The sequence below is a fragment of the Geotrypetes seraphini genome, chromosome 2 (genome assembly GCF_902459505.1).
Source record: "Geotrypetes seraphini chromosome 2, aGeoSer1.1, whole genome shotgun sequence".
NCBI classification, from domain to species: domain Eukaryota; kingdom Metazoa; phylum Chordata; class Amphibia; order Gymnophiona; family Dermophiidae; genus Geotrypetes; species Geotrypetes seraphini.
In genome coordinates this window covers 475526263-475545668 of record NC_047085.1, presented here as the reverse complement: position 1 = coordinate 475545668, position 19406 = coordinate 475526263, and the positions used below count along the sequence as shown (strand labels likewise).

Below are 19406 nucleotides of genomic sequence, written 5' to 3'. Positions count from 1 at the left end.
GCTTAGTAATGGTACTGTTTTGGGAAACCAAAAAGCAATATACCCTAAATATAATAATACAGGCATCTTTCAAGCAAAGATGGCTGCCTTTTGCTTTGCCCTTGCTTTATGTGCTAAAGTCAGTTTGATTTACTGACCTAACATCGGAGTGGAGGAGTAGCCTAGCGGTTAGAGTTGCTGCCTCAGCACCCTGAGGTTGTGGGTTTGATCCCAGCTGCTTGTTACTCAGGGCAAGTCACTTAACCCTTCCTTGCCCCAAGTACCTTAGTTAGATTATGAGCCCAGATAGGGAAAATAGTTAGAGTACATGATATATTTTTTTTTTAAAAGAAGTTTCTGTACACTGCCTTGGATGAATCACTTTATAAAAGTGGTTAATAAATAAATTTTCTACATGTGGGGGAATATTATGCAGATCCCATTAGTAGTAAATTAATCAGGTTTAGCATTACTCCTGAATAGACACACACTACATTATACAGTGCTTTGAAACCAAATAGAAGTGCGGCTTAGATGGAAGAGCTGAATGAACGTTATTGAAGAAAGGGCTATAATTTTGTCTTCGGCAGCAGGTTGGCAGTTGGCCAGCTCCAGTCGTTTGCCCACATCAGCATGCCAAAGGTAATGCCATGCATTTAGTGCTTCCAGTTTCAAAGGTGCGCGCTTGTCTTTTAGGCAATAGTGGATGCCCACATTTCTTTCCCCTGTTTTTATTTTTTAATTTATAGCAGCATTTTCAACTAGAATCTTCCAACTGTCGACCATCTTGCTGACTGATCCTATTGCTTCCTGCCTTTGATTATGCACCTAGATCTTCCTTTTTTACTTTCACTCATTTCTAGAATTACACATAATGTACACACCATCTTCCCTGCAGTTTTTTTTAAAATTACTTCTCTTTTACTTTTCCTTCTGCCTCAGTTCATCTTTACGTTATTCCAACTTTATGAAAACGATGTCTATGTACCAATTTTGTTTAGGGCTTTGGTAGTAGATGTGACTCAGCTGCTGGGACCATCAAACACTGTGAACAGTATTGTACGCGGACTTAAATCTGCATAGATATCATACGATTCGTTTTCTTTTTTGCCTGAAGTGAATCTACACGGTGTCAGGTCAAAACCACGGAAGACAAAGGTGCGCGCCGACAACTGAGTGCAGCGCGGAGGCGTGCGCCAAAGAAAATAACTGTTTTTAGGGGCTCCGACGGGGGTGTGGGGGAGAACCCCCCCACTTTACTTTATACAGATCGTGCCGTGTTGTGGGGGCGTTGTGGGGGGTTTGGGGGGTTCTAACCCCCCACATTTTACTGAAAACTTTACTTTTTCCCTAAAAACAGGGAAAAAGTTAAGTTTACAGTATAATGAGGGGGGTTACAACCCCCCAAACCACCCACAACGCCGCCGCGATCTGTATTAAGTAAAGTGAGGGGGGCTCCCCAACAAAACCCCCCCGTCGGAGCCCCTAAAAACTGTCATTTTTTTCGGCGTGCGCCTCCGTCTTGCGCTCAGTTGTTGGCGCGCGCCTTTGTCTTCCGCGGTTTTGTCTATGAACCAATCTACACAGTCTGCAGTGTGTCTTCAGCCATCTGTTACTATAATTTGAGTTGCTTGCTGTTTTCACCGTCAGTGTTCTACACATGGAACCATTTATCTGAGTTCTAAATCATATTTTAAGTCTGATTACTTGCACAATTTAGACACATAAGCAGCTTAAGAACATAAGCATTGCCTCTGCCGGGTCAGACCAGGGGGTCCATCGTGCCCGGCAGTCCGCTCCTGCGGCGGCCCTCCAGGTCCATGACCTGAAAGTGTTCCCTACCTAACCTAAAATGTCCATACCCTATTCGCTCAAAGTCCTGTAAGGTAAACCTCTATCTGTACCCTGTTATCCCCTTCGCTTCCAGGAAGTCATCCAGTCCCTTTTTGAACCCCAGAATTGTACTCTGTCTTATCACCTCTCCGGGAAGCGCGTTCCAGGTGTCTACCACCCGCTGAGTGAAGAAGAACTTCCTTGCATTCGTTATGAATCTGTCTCCTCTCAGTTTTTCTGAGTGACCTCTTGTTTTAGTTGTCCCTGCTAGTCTAAAGAATCTGCCCCTCTCCACCTTCTCTATGCCCTTCATGATTTTATAAGTCTGTATCATGTTTGAACCTTTTCTTTCTAAGCTATTTTACAGTTTGCAGCGTTCTGCTCAGTGGTCTCTGTACCATTGTTTGATGCTTCTGAGTCATGGAAAGCTAGGGTTACCATATGGTTCCAGAAAAAGGAGATGCATCGGTTTGTTTTTTTAGAAAACACTTAGGCCCAAATTCTGTAACCCGCGCATAAAGTTAGGCACCTATTTCGGAGGCGCCCAACTAGATAGGCGCCTATCTAAATTGAAGAACAAGGTCAATTAAGTTTTTTAATCAGCACTGATTGAAACACGGGCGCCTATCAAGGAAGCGCGATTCTGTAACAAGGCGCCTCTAAAAATTTAGGTGGCCTTCAAAAAAAAGGCGCTATGCATGTTAGGCATGGGCGTGGCTACATGTTCGGCGCCATGTTGCGGAATCGCTGCTCTTAAGCGTGCTTAAGCGCTCAGCTAGGCGCCTAACTTTTAGTTGTGCCTAGAGCTGGCCTATTTATTGGGCGCCTCCAAAATAGGTTCCGCTCAGCGTGATTCATTAAACAGCACCCAATTTTACTTGAATCGCGCTGAACAGTGCCTAATTAGGCGCCTAACTTTTGGGCGCTTCTTATAGAATTTGCCCTTAATGGTGCTCAGAGAACCGCTGTTAACCAGAGACCGTACGGTGAGCAAAGCACCACTAGAATGGAAGATATGGTTTCATCAAGTCTTCGCTAACGCAATATATGGGATTACGAAGCTACACTTTGTGCAGTGATTGAGAAACGAGCTATCTAAGTGGTGCTTTGCTCACCGTACGGTCTCTGGTTAACAGTCATTCTCTGAGCACAATAAGTGTTTTCTAGGAAACGGTGTACAGCTGAGGCTTAATATTCGCGGGGGTTAGGGGCAGAGCCGGCCCGCAAATATTGAAAAATTGTGGATAATTTTTAGGGCCGGCTCTGACCCACCTCCGCCTCCCTCCTGTGTCCCGGACCTTCCATAGACCTTACCTGGTGGTCTAGTGGCGACGAGGGGCAAGACCAATCGTCCTACACTCCTGCCCCATGCAGAACCTGCCCCATGCAGAGCCGTCAACAAAATGGCTGCCGTGAGTTCCAAGTTTCCAAGTTTTATTAAAAATTTGATAAAACCCTTATATAATTTCTAAGTGATTTACATTAAAAAATAATATTAACAAAGAAGACATATAAACAATACTAATGTTAATAATGACTTAGAAGAGACATCAGGAGAAAAGGGGGAGAACTACAATTTTTAAAAGCAAAGAAACATTCAAGGTAAACACATTAAGGGAGGGAAGGGTTTTTAGCCTTATAAGGCTAGTTTCTGCTATTTTAAAGAGTCTATCTAAGTATCCCTGTTAATGTATAATAACAACCATTTCAGAACTTAATTCTGAAAAGCATCATTACTACAATGGGAACTCACGGCAGCCATTTTGATGACGGCTCTGCACGGGGCAGGAGTGTAGGACGATCGATCTTGCCCCGCGTCACCGCTAGATCACCAGGTAAGGTCTTGGGAAGGTCCGACACAGAGGTTTAAAAAAAATAAAATAAAATAAAATTGTGAATAACCGAATCTGCGGGTGCTGAAACCACGGATTCAGAGGGGGAATTGTAGTTTGCTTATGCCCTAGTGTATAATATATGTAGTTTCATACACTAGTATATTCTTTGGGTATCTAGAAAAAGGAGGGCAGATTGATACATCTGGGTTTTACTTCCACCGAAAGCAATGGAAGTGAGGAGAATAGAAAGAGACATCTGGGTTTGACTTCGACTTAGTGACAGTAAGGGTGAGTTGTGCCCGGGGTGGTGGTACCCCACCCCACCCCTGCCGTGCGTATGCCCCCTTCCCTTTCCCCGTACCTTTTTAACTTCAACGGCATGAGCGGCATGCCCACATCGGTGTCAGCTCGCCCTTTGATGTCACTTCCTAGGCGCGGGTCCCAGAAGTGACGTCAGAGAGAGCGCCAATGCCAACGCGGGCAGCAACCTCGAACCGGGGAAGTAAAAATGGTACAGGGTAAGGCAAGGGGTGCATGTGCGTGGCAAGGAGAGGAACGGGGGGCACAAAGGAGGAGGGGTGCTGTGCCCTTTGGAAGACGGCACCCGGGGTGGACCACCCCACCCCTTACTACACCACTGCTTCTATTGAAAGCAATGGAAGTAAAACCTGTATGTCTCAATCCATCCTCCTTTTTCTGGAGCCATATGGTAATCCTATGGAAAGCACCTATGATAGCTTTGCAGATAATGGGATTAAAGCCTAGTAGAACATTGCACTGGTTTCATGTCTCACCCATATTTATCTTTTCAATTTTATTCCAGTTGTTTCCACTACTAGAAGTAAAAACTAGTACAGAAGAAGCAGGATGAGAAGATGGCAACCATTCTGTTACCACCAGGTCCTGACAGCTTCCGCCGGTTCACCCATGAATCCCTGGCTGCCATCGAGAAGCGCATCGAGGAGGAAGAGGCGAGAAATGCCAAGGAAGAGAATAAAGAGCAGGTGCCTGAAGAAGAGAAGCCTCGCCCGCACCCCGACCTGGAGGCTGGTAAACAGCTGCCCCGTATTTACGGAGAATTCCCATCACAGCTCATCGGCCAGCCCTTGGAGGATATTGACCCTTTCTACAGAAATCATAAGGTTTGACGCACCAAAAGCATGATACCTCACATTTTTTCTGAATGTAGCATTTGAAAATAATGGAAAAGGGTGCGACTGCAGTTGGTAAAAGAGGATGGCTCTTATGACAAGTGATATGGTATAAAGGGAAATTTCAGTTATGTTTTGATGATGTCATGCCAAATGTTTTGATGATGTCATGCCAAATATACTCATCTTAATTTTCAAAATACATATTTAAAATGCAGAAATTGAACATTTAACAAAAAAGATGATTCTTTTTAAAAATAAGCAGACTATGGAGTTGAAAAATGGCCTGAAAATGCAAGCAGTGGAGATGTCCAATCAAGACTGGTGAGCTTTAAATATTTCTCAAATCACTTCACGTCAATGGCTCAATGACTCAACATGTACATGTTTTGGCCACACTGGCCTGCATCAGGAGTCTTGAATTCTGTAAAGAATATGATGACTAGATGCCAAAATGTACTAGACCACTTTAGATGGATAATCATGTGCTTAAAAGTGAAGTGATCCAGGATCCAAAACGTAAAACTTTCATGAACATAGAAGCGTTTTGGATGCTGGGCCACTTCACTTTTAAGCACAAGATTAGCCATGTACATGTCGAGTCATTGAGCCATTGAAGCAAATAAAAGTGATTTGAGAAATGTATAAAGGTCACCAGTCTTGATTGGACATCTCCACTGTTTGCTTGATTTTGTCTGACTTGTGGGGGTGACTCTCCTGTTTTGCACTTTGAAAATGTAAGGACATTAATACAGCAATACATGGAAACTGTTCTCAATAAATCACTGTCAAATGCTTAAGCCTAATTACACATTGACAAGATGCAGAAAAACAGTAGGTGTGAATCAGCATTAACAAGAATTAAATAGGTACACGTTGATATTGTGAATGTATGCTTAGTAGGAAATCGGAGTGGGTGACCTCTTGGAGTACTATATAAGTAGGCTTAGACTAGTGGTCTCAAACTCGTGGTCCAGGGGCTACATGTGGCCCGCCGGGTACTATTTTGGGGCTTTCGGTATGTTTATCATAATCACAAAAGTTAAATAAAACAGTTTCATGATCATATGTCTCTTTAGCTATACAGTCAAATCTCAGTTTGCGAGTGTTTTGCAAGACGAGCAAAACATTTTCGCAAATTGTGACTCGCAAACCGAGTGTTGACTCGATTTGCGAGTCCCCCCCATCCGTGAAGTGGCATCGCCCCCCCTCGTAAACACCCGCCCCCCCAAACTGAAGTCTTACCCCCATCTGGCACCGGCACGCAGCACCAACTCAACCCCTTACTTCCTGTGGGGAAACTCGCTTTGATATACGAGTAATTTGGTTTACGAGCATGCTTCTGGAACTAATTATGCTCTTAAACCAAGGTTCCACTGTAAATTACAATATTATTATTAAGACTTAGCTAAAAAGAAAGATTTATAAAGTTTCAAGTTTATTAGGATTTTATATACCGCCTATCAAGGTTATCTAAGCGGTTTTTACAATCAGGTACTCAAGAATTTTCCCTCTCTGTCCCGGTGGGCTCACAATCTATCTAACGTACCTGGGGCTATGGAGGATTAAGTGACTTGCCCAGGGTCACAAGGAGCAGCGCGTGGTTTGAATCCACAACCCCAGGGTGCTGAGGCTGTAGATCCAACCACTGCGCCACACTTAACTATTTTTTCTGAGGTCTTCCAAATACCTATAAATCCAAAATGTGGCCCTGCAAAGGGTATGAGTTTGAGACCACTGCCTTAGACTGATTCTTAGGTGGCGGTAAAGAATTTTTCTTCTGGCTGCTGAAACACATTGCCAACTAGTTCCACGGTTTCAGGGCACCCCTCCCCTGCCCTCCCACCTCCACAGGCTCCTTCCCCACCCCCTCCTGCTGCAAGCATGTCACTTCGCTTCCCCATACCTCTGTAACATTCCCGGTGCGAGCAGCAACCCCCACGCTGCTGTTGCGCCAGCATCTTCTCTTCCTCTGACATCACTTGCTAGGTGCGAGTCCAGGAAGTGATGTCAGAGGAAGAGCCGATGTTGGCGCAACAGCAGCTTGGGGGTTGCTGCTCATGCCAAGAACATTACAGAGGTACGGGGGAAGGGAAGCGGCACGCACATGTGGCAGTGGTGGATAGGGAAGGAGCGGGGTGGAGAGGAGGACGGGTGCATGCACCCTCACCAAGACGGCACCAGGGGCAGACCACCCCCTGCCGCCCATCCTTACTACGCCACTGTGTGTATGGTAGTTGGAATCAATTCTGGAGGGTACCCTTAGGGCCTAATTGGGGCCTGTTGACTAAAGGGTGCTAAGCGGGTAGCGTATGAATTAGTGTGACAATTGCAGAGTAATGTTATGGAGTAGGGAATGAGTAATTCTCTCAAGAAAATTCTCTCAATGAAGGAAAGTGAATGGTGGAGTACTGGGAGTAGGAATGAGGAGTGAAGTGATCACATTTTCAAACGGCACAAAATTATTCAAAGTTGCCAAATCGCATGTGGTCTGTGAGAAATTGCAGCAAGGAAGTGTAATGTAGGCAAATGGCAAATGAGGCACCTTGTGAAGAAGAACCCAGATTTATAACTACACAATGCCTAGTTCCACATTAGGGAGACACCACTCAGGAAAATGATCTGGGTGTTCTAGTGGACAATAGGCTGAAATCTTCTACACAATGTGCAGCAGTGGCTATAAAAGCAAACGGAATGTTAGGAAAGGAATAGAGAATAAAACAAAAAAATATCATACTGCCCTTTACCTTGAATATTGTGTGTCACCACGTCTCAAAAAAAGAGATGGTGAAAATGGAAATAGTATTAAGAAGGGCGACCAATATAATTAAGGGGATGATGAAAGACTAAAGATGTGAAGGATCTTCAGCTTGGAAAAAAGATGACTGAGGGGAACTGTGACAGACGTGCAATATGGAAGTGCAAGGACGTCTCAGTCACCATCAAACAAAGACTGACCACTGCCCTTGTGTTCCCAATCGCGACATATGGCTGCAAGACATGGACATTCATCAAAGCAGATAGAAGAAAAAACAATGCCTTTCAGCTGTGGTGCTGGAGAGACTTCTATGAATCCCATGGACAGCTAGGATCACAAACAAAGATGCTCTTGATCATATAAACCCAGAATTGTCTCTGGAAGGCAAAATTACCAGACAAAAACTGACTTATTTTGGACATGTGATGAGGGTGAATTCACTAGAAAAGAAGATGGTACAAGGAATGGATAGTGGTACAAAGAATCAGGGGAGACCAAAGGCCTGTTAACTGGATACCATCAAGAATGACATGAACATCAAGCAATTGAAAGAAAGAAGCTGTGGAAAACAGGGAAGCATAGAGAGGATACAGAGTATCCAAGGGTCAGACATGACTGAATGGATAATGGTAGTAGTAGTAGTAGTAGTAGTAGTAAGTTAGATACCTACCACCACCTAAGTCAAACCACATGCAAAATCCACCCAGAATCCAGTCTTCAACACACCTGCTTTCTGGTAGGAATCTTGGAGTAGACACCTACCTCAAAATGGTAGGCGCCTGCCAGATAATTTAAAAAAAATTAAATTATTTTTTATTGCCACTTTTAATTATCAGTGCCGATTCAGCCAAATTGATTAAGTTATGCACCTAGATCGGTTAGGTGTGTCAATCTAGACATCTAATTTCAAACATCTAAAATCTGGGCCATGGTGCCCAATTCTAGTACTGCATAACTCAAAAGGGGGTGTGGCCATGGGCACGTCAGGAGTATGCCTTAAAGTTGCACACATAGTTATATACTACAGTATCTCAGATCGCCTAACTTTGGGCACCTGGTTTCAGCAGGTATAAGTCTGGCACCATGGCCAGAGGTAGGTTTCATCCTTCTTACATGGACTTTATCAAGGGAGAAGCTGAATAAAATTAGTCACCCATTATAAAACATCAATATCTGTAATGGATATTGCTTCTTGGAAGTTAGAAAACGTCAGCCTTCGTTACAAATAGGAATTAGTAAGTCTGAAGTAGACCCCTGGGAAAAGGCACAAGTGCAATCTATAGGTGTAGGTTAGTGATTCCTTAATTAGGAAAGTACCAGTCACTTGAATTGTAGAAAAAAAATGAGCAGATAAGACTGAATAGGATTGTCCTCTGCTGTCAGTCTGATTAATTTAATATTTTGCTCATCTCGAGGAGGAAATGTAATACCACCAGAAGGGAAGCAAAATTCAGTCTGTACTGGAGAGATAATGACTCCTTAATAAGTCAGGTTGAAAACCTCAGGAAGAGACACATTACTGTTGGAGAAGGGAAGAGTAAGACTTTCTTTAAAATAATAATAATTAAAAAACATACCTGGATTCAAGAGGAGCTGGATACTCAAAAGATGAAACTAAGGGATCAATATTTAAAGCTATCTATCAGGGTAGCAGCACCCGCTAACCAGATAACTAGTGCTTATCTGGCCCAGGCAGCGATATTCAGCGGCATTATCTAGACAATGCTGCTGAATACCCATGTCTGATTGCCTATGCACTTCCTGGTTAGTTCTAAGGGGTGGAGCTAAGGCGGAGCTGGAAATCAACTGAATACCGTCGATATTCATACCAGGAAATCTATCCAGGCAAGTTTGGTCAGGGATATAATTGTTCTTGTTTGGCACTGGATGTTTTCAAGAGCCAGGTAGTTTTTGGCTGCTGCCAAATACCAAATACCATCTTCAGCACCAATATGGTATGGCCCAGTATTGAATATCGAGGAACTGAAAAGCCCATGAATATCAGCATTAAAAAAAAAGTGACTGTTGTGGACTTGATATTACCTCTTCTATATAACATATGTTTTTCGGAATAGACTGATCTATAGTTTTATATGTTTTGATCTATTGGATGAATAATGATTTGCCTATTTAGTACCAGTCATTCTTTTGCATATTCATCCTGTAATAAACTGGAGCTGATCATGAACTTTAAAAGGAGTTATGTATTTGAAAGGTGTGTGCTTATCAATTTGTCAAGGACATCTCAAAACATAGCTTGATGTCACACTGGCCATGCTGAACAATTTAGATCCCTATTTATTAAGCTATGTTTTAGCTATTAACACAGAAATTATTGCATGTATTACCATGTGTGAACTGCTAATGTGTCAGGTAATATACCACCTCAAGAAGCGTGGTGGGCCATTTTCAATAGGATGTCTAAGTCTGACTTTGGATATTTCCGGCAAAACATCCAAAGTCTGAGATGGAGAAACATCCATTTTTGAACAGGATGTTCAAATAAATATTTTGGTGTTTTGGGGTTGTTGTTTTTTTGTGTTTTTTTTTTTTTTTTTGGGGGGGGGGGGGAAATCACTTAATTGGACTTTTTGACCACTTGGACATCTAACTTTATTCACTATTTTCAACCACAAAAACCATCCAAAGTAGAAACATCTAAATCAGCACCATTTAGACAAGAGAGAGGCCAGCATTGTATTGAATTGACCATATAGACATGCCATTAGAGCAGTGGGGTACCTTAGAGGGCACTGCTGTGAACTTCACATAAAGGGTGACATATATATCACCGTATACCCCTTATAATTTATGCTGAACCTCCAAAACTCCCCACCTGTCTACCACCCCAATAGCCTTATGTGCCACCTTATTGCTGCAGGTGGCACATATTGTATAAGGTGTGAGCACCACTACTCCTCAGGTGCTATAGTAGGATTTTGATGGGCTCATATTTCCACCATAAATGTTGTGATTAGTGGCTTATGGGTCTGGCTCCTCCTCTCTTATGATTCACTAGCCCACCCACCCACCTGGCTACCTCTGTGTGGAGTTCTAGACTTTCCAATACCACGTGCTGCTGTTTTAAACACAGAGATTTTCATGCACTGCCTCCACTGCATGCAAATCTCTCTCATGAATATTCATTGTAGATATTCTGAAAACTTGACTGGCTGAGGTACCTGCAGGACCAGGTTTGGGAACCACTGGATGAGTGTGCGGCAGAGCTGTTTATTATTAGCATTAATTGCATGGTTGCCTTCCTCAGTGCTGGAAATACCCCAGTTCACCTCAAAACCTTGGCACAGCTTAATAAATAGAGGGGACTTAATGAATGGGCAGCCCGATTTCCAGCAGGTCTCTCATAATTTTGAATAATACAGGTTAGAAAATTAAAGGTGGGATTTTAGGAGGGGCCTTCAGTGTTGGTAAGTATCATTTTGAGCGGAAAGCAATGCCATCAATGTCTCAGAATATCTACCATGAATGCCTTATTGATGCTTCTGAAAAAATAAAATGTTTTGCTAACTCACTCTTATTTCTGCTGTAATTGTTTTCCCAGACATTTATAGTACTGAACAGAGGGAAGATGATTTTCCGATTTAGTGCCACACCTGCCTTGTACATATTTAGTCCTTTTCATCTTGTCAGAAGAGTTGCAATTAGAATTTTGGTACATGCATATCCTTTCAGGTGATTTTACTTTACCGTGTCAAATTTCTTTACACAGGATGACAGCCAGCTGATAATGTTACTATGACCTGTCCCTCTCCAGCTAGCTAATGCCACTTTAAACTCTTTAATTCTTTCCTGTTTCAAGGTGTTGATCTAATTATGAATTGATTTTACTGTTAGATGGATTTGAACTGTTTGATGCAGCTTCCTGTCCCCGGCTTTGACTTGTGATCTGTCTTTGAACTGTATAGGTAAAGGTGGAATAGAAAATCTGCTTAACATAACATACGTAACAGCATCCCTGTTCTGATGAAGGTGTTGAGGTGGCTTTTAATGTGTACGGCAGGAAAGGCCTCCTAGTAACCTAGTAGATGACGGTAGATAAAGACCCAAATGGTCCATCCAGTCTGCCCAACCTGATTCAATTTAAAAAAAATTTTTAAAATTTTTCTTCTTAGCTATTTCTGGGCAAGAATCCAAAGCTCTACCCGGTGCTGTGCTTGGGCTCCAACTCCTGAAGTCTCCGTCAAAGCTCATTCCAGCCCATCTATACCCTCCCAGCCATTAAAGCCCTCCCCAGCCCATCCTCAACCAAAAGGCCATATACAGACTCATACCATGCAAGTCTGCCCAGTACTGGCCTTAGTTCTTCAATATTTACTATTATTTTCTGATTCTAGATCTTCTGTGTTCATCCCACGCTTCTTTGAACTCCGTCACCATTTTCCTCTCCACCACCTCTCTCGGGAGCACATTCCAGGCATCCATCACCCTCTCCGTAAAGTAGAATTTCCTAACATGGCTCTTGAATCTACCACCCCTCCTGCCAAAACGTAGTAGTGGGATGGAAATAAAACACATTCAATCTTATTTGAACTGACTCCAAATGGATTGTGTTTTAAATCAGCAATCTCAAATGGAAATTTTACATAAATATCTTCACTCATTCATGGTACAAGAATAGCATAGTACAACGTTTCTCATCCACTTTAGAAACCAATCCAAATACCTTTGAATCAAAGAAACCCTTGCACTACAGTCTGTAACTCCCAAAGCACTTTTCAAAAGTCTGACTTTTTCAAGATTCCCTTTCACCTGTGTTGTCTCAGAAATATCAGGACCGTTCCTGATAGTGTAAGTGCACTGGGTTGTCCTTACAACCAGCGCTCTGGAATTTGATACCAAAAAATGGACTACGTCAGCTACTCCAAAGCATATGTGTGTTTGTTTTAAAATTCTTTATTCATTTTTTATATCAAATACAAAGTGCAAACACATGAACATTCAAGTAACATACCATATTGCACTCTATTCCAACAATAAAATATAAAACTGTTTTATCCCCCCTTCCCACCCTAACCCATCCCCCCCTCCCACCTGGATATGTATAATGTTCATTTATGAAACAAAGGGAAATAATAGTAGTAATAATAATGATAATAGCTCATATTCATATCTTACAATATTTTGTTAACGGGCCCCAAATTTCCTTAAATTTACTATGATGTCCCCACCTACCTCGGCTTCAGAAAATTACTCAAAACTTATCTATTCAGCAAACAAGACCCTTAACCGACCCTTCCGGCAATCTCCGGGCCCCTCGTTCGGCTCATCTCCCCCTTCATGACAGCTTCTATCTTCCCTTTCTTCTACCCTCTTCCTTCTTCATCTGCCAAGTTCGGCTAAATCTGTTGTAAATCTGATAAATTGTTGTAAATCTGCATGTCAATGCGGATCCTAATCTAATTGATGTAAACCGCCTAGAACTCACTGGGTATGGCGGTATATAAGAATAAAATTATTATTTATTATTATTATTATTATTATATTTTCAAACTTATAAATCTGGCATAGGCATTCCCACCAGAAACTATCATTTTAGTTATCCTAACTTTTCCAGTTTTTCATTATCAGTTGCACGGCTACTCCTGTCACGATGTCATGTCCGAAGCATATGTAATTGTGAGTCCAAACGGTGAGCTCCTTGAGCCCTTCCAGCTTGGCACTGTATCAAAGAGGATTCCTATGAACGTGGGCCCCACGCAGTGGCTCTTCACGAGCCTCTTGACTCATGAAAGAGAAAATAAAAATTAACTCCTTCTAACATGATATGACATTTTGTTTACCCTTGTGAGTTTTTCCCTCAGGTGAGCAGGAACCTGAAGCGAATTGCGCGAGATTCGCTGTAAAAATAAACCAACGTAAACTGACGCTAACCCCCTCCTTTACTAACGCGTCGCGCGGGTTTTAGTGCCTGCAGCGGCAGTAACTGCTCCGACGCTCAGAGTAAAGGAGGGGAAACTACAGCTCACTCGAGCTCATTCATACAGAGGCAGCTCAGGGATCTTGCTTTCCTCACTTCTCTTACTTATTTTGGGCACTTTTTAAAAAAAAAATATATATATATAAATTGTAAAATGCTTAGAATTCATGATTAGCATTTTATCAAAATTTTAATAAACTTGAAACTTATTGGTGCCTCTTCCAAAAGAAAACTATATACCCAATAAAACTATTTAAAACAGGGGTGTCCAACCTGTGGCTCAAGGGCCGCATGCGGCCCCGTGAAGTATTTTGTGCGGCCCTGGTCAAGAGCGATGCAGTGTTTCCCTCTGCTGCCCCTGGGTGTTTACCATCTTGCCGGCTCCCTCCTGTGTCTAGCTGAAGCGTTTGAAAGTTTGTGCGGCCCCAAAAACTTTTTTTTCGGCCAATGCGGCCCAGTGAAGCCAAAAGGTTGGACACCCCTGATTTAAAACAACAGTAGAAGGAGCAAAAGGATAAAGGTTAATCAAAGTCCAAAAGAACAAGTCTTTGTTTCATTCCTTAAGCATGAATAGATTTAATTTTACATACCGGTAAACACTTCTCTTCTTCTGTACTCCTTTGGCTTCTTCAGGGTCTTACGTTGGCTATCACAGACTCCTTCTGGAGGATCCTGTAAGATGCATTACTCTTCAGTTCTGTTCTTGGACAGTACTTTGTTTAAAAACTTTCATTATCAAATGCCCTTAGCTCTGAAAAAGGTTAGTTCAGCGTCTCATGCTCAGCACAAATCTCTGAGAGAGAGATGAAAAAAAAAAAAAATCACTTTGTTCCTCAAGAGGGTAAGAAAAACCAGGAATTGTCAGGAAAAATCTCAGTATTGCCTTCTGGGTGCTCAGGATGCAGTAGAGAGATCAGTATCTCACACTGGCCTTCTCCGTCTGTGTCCAACTCAAAGCCCTTCCCTCTGCCATCAATCTCCAAACCTTGCACCTCCATCAGTACCCACAGGGGTATTTGGCTAGTGGGGCAGGGGCAAGGGCAACTCCCTCTTGAAACATAGTAGATGACAGCAGATAAAGACCCAAATGGTCCATTTAGTCTGCCCAACCTGATTCAATCTAAAAAATTTGTTGGGCTTTTTTATTCTTCTTCTTAGCTATTTCTGGGCAAGAATCCAAAGCTCTGCCCAGTACTGTTCTTAAGTTCCAACCAAAACTGGTAGCCATATAGCAAAATTGATCACTGTGTTGGTGAATCAAATGATACGTGTTCTTGTGGTTTAATAGCACACAATGTGCTTTTACTGTGTTTTAGTAGATAGGGACATTAGAGGGATTGCAAATTTATGGGGACAAGGAAATACTTTCTGTACCTGAATGTAACTCACATTGAGCTATAAAGTAAATAAAAATAAACTGTACTTGGATCCCCTGTGTGACAGTGGACAGCCCAGAGCCGCTGGCTGGTCCTGAGGGATATTCTTTTAATGATTTCCTCATCTGTAAACCTGACAAGGATAAGGGAACATGAAGGACGACGAAACAGCAGTTTAAATAGTATCTTTACTAGGGGTTTACAGCTAGAAAAGTTTTGTTTTGTGTCATTTCTGGAATGTTTGTTTTATTTGGGGGGGGGGGTTCTATTATGTCATCACAACAGCAATATCATGAAGACTGCCCACTCTTCCAAAATAGTGCACATTATTCGCAAATACTGCATTCTCCTCACAAAAACTGCACCCTCTTTCCCGATAGTGTCCGCATCCCAGTGCACTATCTAGAAAGTGTGCATAGGGAGAGGAACTGCTGGTAGGAAAAAGGAGGTATTGATGCCCCTGTATAAGACTCTGGTTAGACCTCATTTAGAATATTGTGTACTATAACACAGTAACATAGTAGATGACGGCAGATAAAGACCCGAATGGTCCATCCAGTTTGCCCAACCTGATTCAATTTAAATTTTTTAAATTTTTTGTTCTTAGCTATTTCTAGGCAAAAATCCAAAGCTCTACCCAATACTGTGCTTGGGTTCCAACTGCCGAAATCTCCGTCAAAACCTACTACAGCCCATCTACACCCTCCCAGCCATTGAAGCCCTCTCCAGTCCACCCTCTCCCAAACAGCCATATATCGACACAGACCGTGCAAGTCTGCTCAGTACTGGCCTTAGTTCAATTTTTAATATTATTTTCTGATTCTAGATCCACTGTGTTCATCCCAAGCTTCTTTGAACTCAGTCACAGTTTTACTCTCCACCACCTCTCTAGGGAACGCATTCCAGGCATCCACCACCCTCTCCGTAAAGTAGAATTTCCTAACATTGCCTTTGAATCTACCACCCCTCAACTTCAAATTATGTCCTCTGGTTTTACCATTTTCCTTCCTCTGGAAAAGATTTTGTTCTATGTTAATACCCTGAATCATATCTCCCCTGTCCCTCCTTTCCTGTAGGATATACATATTTAGGCCTTCCAGTCTCTCCTAATACGTCTTCAGGCACAAGCCTCCTATCATTTTTGTCGCCCTCCTCTGGACTGCTCCAAGTCTTCTTACATCCTTCGCCAGATACGGTCTCCAAAACTGAACACAATACTCCAAGTGGGGCCTCATCAATGACCTTATCAACACCAATGACCTGTACAGGGGCATCAACACCTTCTTCCTTCTACTGGCTACGCCTCTCTTATACAGCCCAGCATCCTTCTGGCAGCAGCCACTGCCTTGTCACACTGTTTTTTCACCTTTAGATCTTTGGACACTATCACCCCAAGGTCCCTCTCCCCGTCCATGCATATCAGCTTCTCACCTCCCAGCATATACGGTTCCTTCCGATTATTAATCCCCAAATGCATTACTCTGCATTTCTTTGCAAAATAGGAATATATGCTGTGGAAGCTGACCATACTTGGGATTCAAACACATGACCTTTGCGTGATGGGGATAATGCTTTACCCACTGAGCCACAGCAGCTTTCATTCAGATTTGAACCCTCAACCTCCTGTAACTACCCTCTTCTCTTGAAGGAGTATCAGCCTTACTCCTTAGCTGAGGCTTGAACCCTCAGCCTCCTGTTACTAACCCAGCACTCAACACTTGAGCCAGCCAGGCTGTCACTATGCTGGAGACCGCACCTTCAAGCGGATATAAATAGGATGGGGTCGGAATGTAGGGGCATAGGATGAAGGTGAAAGGGGATAGACTCAGAAGTAGCCTCAGAAAATAGTTTTTCACAGAAAGGGTGGCTACGCTTGGCTTTCCCCAGATATATGGATTCTTAAATGTCAAGGATGTCAACTGGAAAAAAAATGATGAAAATGTCACCCAAATGAAGATAGGCTCAACCTTAAGAAACACATGGCAATGTATCACCAGGCCTTAACAAAAGCCAAACAAAACAATATTTCTCTGAAAACATTGAACAAGCTGCAAATTCATCCAAGCAATTATTTTATATAGTAAACAGCCTACTGCAAACCCCACAAGACAATCATCCCTCCCCGTCACAACTAACATGCAATGGCTTTGCCAAATATTATGCCCACAAAATTAAGGGTCTCCATCAAGACCTACAGATAGTCCCATCAAAGCTCTCACCAGCTAATGAAGAGAACACCCTTTCCCCCTCACCATTCATGGCCACCTGGGACTCATTCATCCAGGTCACAGAAGAAGCTGCCCTCTTGACCCCTGTCCAGCAAGGATAATACAACAAGCAAGCATAGGCCTCATTGTTAACTCCTAGCTTGTAAAATGGTTATAGACCAGATAGTCTACATTCAACTCAATGACTGGCTAACTGAAAGTAATTGCCTAAACCCATGTTAATCTGGCTTCAAATCTGGGTAAGGAACAGAGACAGTTCTTGCATCCCTTCTTGATGATCTGCACAGAAATCGTGACAGTGGATCTGCCTCGATATTAGTGTTGCTGGATTTTACTCAGCAGCGTTCAACATCATGGATCATAATATCATGCTTACAAGACTGGCAGACACGGGTATCTGTGGCACAATATTTACATGGTTCAAATCCTATTTGTCAGACAGAAAAATGAAGGCACCCCACAGTTAAGTGCACAGAACTGATTCTACGAAATGACCACTGGTTGCTAATTCAACATCGTATAACATATAAAATTATACTCCTTTGTTTCAAAATCCGACAGATGAACCTTCCAGCATTCCTTGACAAATTATTGATTCCGTGTACTCCCTTTAGGACCTTGCGCTGTGTGGATCAAAATTTACTTATAATACCCTCCCTAAAAATTGCACAAGGAAACAAAATTTTTTTTTTGAAATCATCTGACAACACAGCACATTTTTCTAAATCAGTTTTTCATGCTGATTTCAGATCTGTTATTAGTTTTTTTCAGTCACATAAACTTTTAAAGTTATGACTAATGTTAGTTTATCCAAACGGCACTCAATTTTTATATATAAATATTCTTGTGAGGATCACCAGTCGAACTCTCACCAAGAAATATACCAAGCTCAGTATGTATCTCAAACTCCTCACCTCTAATGTATTATACTTTGAAGGTGAGGAGTTTGAGATACATACTGAGCTTGGTATATATCTTGGTGAGAGTTTAATGTTAGTCTATAGCATTTTAGCATATAGGGTTTTAAGAACTGCAGCAGGTTTTAAGAAATGTTGCAGTATCTTCAGTCCAAAGTCAAATAAGCACACAGCATAGAATAATTATACTGGACTGTGTCACTTAGCAACCAATATTTCTTCAAAAATGCTTAGAGTATGATTTCTTTTTGTGAGTTGTGTCTGGATTGTCACGGCACAACATCCAGCAGTAGTCGGCCATCATACTCTCATTCCAGAAACCTTGGTAGCGACGCTCCATTAACTGAATGTCCTGGTGAAAACGTTCTCCTTGCTCGTCACTCACCATCCCAAGATTTTCCGGAAAAAAGTCAAGATGTGAGTGGAAAAAGTGTATTTTTAATGCCATGCAACAGCCAAGTCAAGGAGATTCTGAACTCCTTCCTTATATGAAGGAGGCTTATGGCTGCCCAGAAAATTTTCCACTAACCACTTGAATGCCTCCCAAGTTTCAAGCTCAGCTGCTGAGAGTGATTGCTTAAAATCTTCATCCTGCATAACGGACTTGATCTGTGGGCCTATAAATATCCCTTCCTTCAGTTCTGCAGTGCTGGTTTTTGGAAATTTCTTAACAAGATATTGAAAACCTGGAGAGTTTGCTTTACCCTTGGCCTTTACCAGGTTCTTCATCAACCCCAGCTTTATATGAAGAGGTGGAAGAAATATTTTATGAGGATCCACCAATGGCATAAATTTCACACTGCTTGTCCCTGGGTTATAGGTATCCCTCAGCTGCCAGACACGCTTGACATAATGTTCAGCTGTAGATCTGCTATCCCACAAGCACAGGAAACAACAGTATTTAGTGAATCCTCCTTGCATTCCCATTAGCATGCCAATGACCTTCAAATCACCACAGATGTTCCACTGGTATGTTTTATAACTGATTGATTTTAGTAAATTCTTCATATTCACATAAGATTCCTTTAGATGAGCAGAATGGGCAATTGGTATTCTTGGTATGGAATTTCCGTTGTGCAGTAACACTGCCTTCAAGCTTCTCTGTGAAGAATCAATGAAGAGACACCATTCATCTGGACAATGCACTTGTGACAAACTGCACAACAGTATTTCGTAAAGAAACAGATCGTAATACCTTTTTATATTTTGAGAGTTCATATCCAAGACACCTAAAAGAGAGTCTTCCTCAATCTCAATTCCTCAGATATCGTAGGATTTGCTCTACTACAACAGAGTATAAACATCAATCAGAATTGTTAACAAGAAGGTTACAAGAAAGGGGATATTCTGAAGGATGCATTAAGAGATCCTTTAAAAGGGGTCTCTTTAAT

The 19406-nt window shown here is 42.2% G+C and overlaps 1 protein-coding gene across 3 annotated transcripts in view; it reads left to right on the top strand.

The window, feature by feature from the left end:
* LOC117354345 (sodium channel protein type 5 subunit alpha-like) overlaps positions 1 to 19406 on the top strand; it is an 839094-nt gene that overhangs the window by 142948 nt on the left and 676740 nt on the right. For all 3 annotated transcript variants that reach the window (XM_033931713.1, XM_033931710.1, XM_033931711.1), the window contains exons 2-3: positions 4471 to 4789; positions 11119 to 11237. In XM_033931713.1, coding sequence (XP_033787604.1) covers positions 4523 to 4789; positions 11119 to 11237 — 386 coding nt within the window. In that variant the 5' untranslated portion in view covers positions 4471 to 4522. The remainder of the gene's footprint in view (positions 1 to 4470; positions 4790 to 11118; positions 11238 to 19406) is intronic.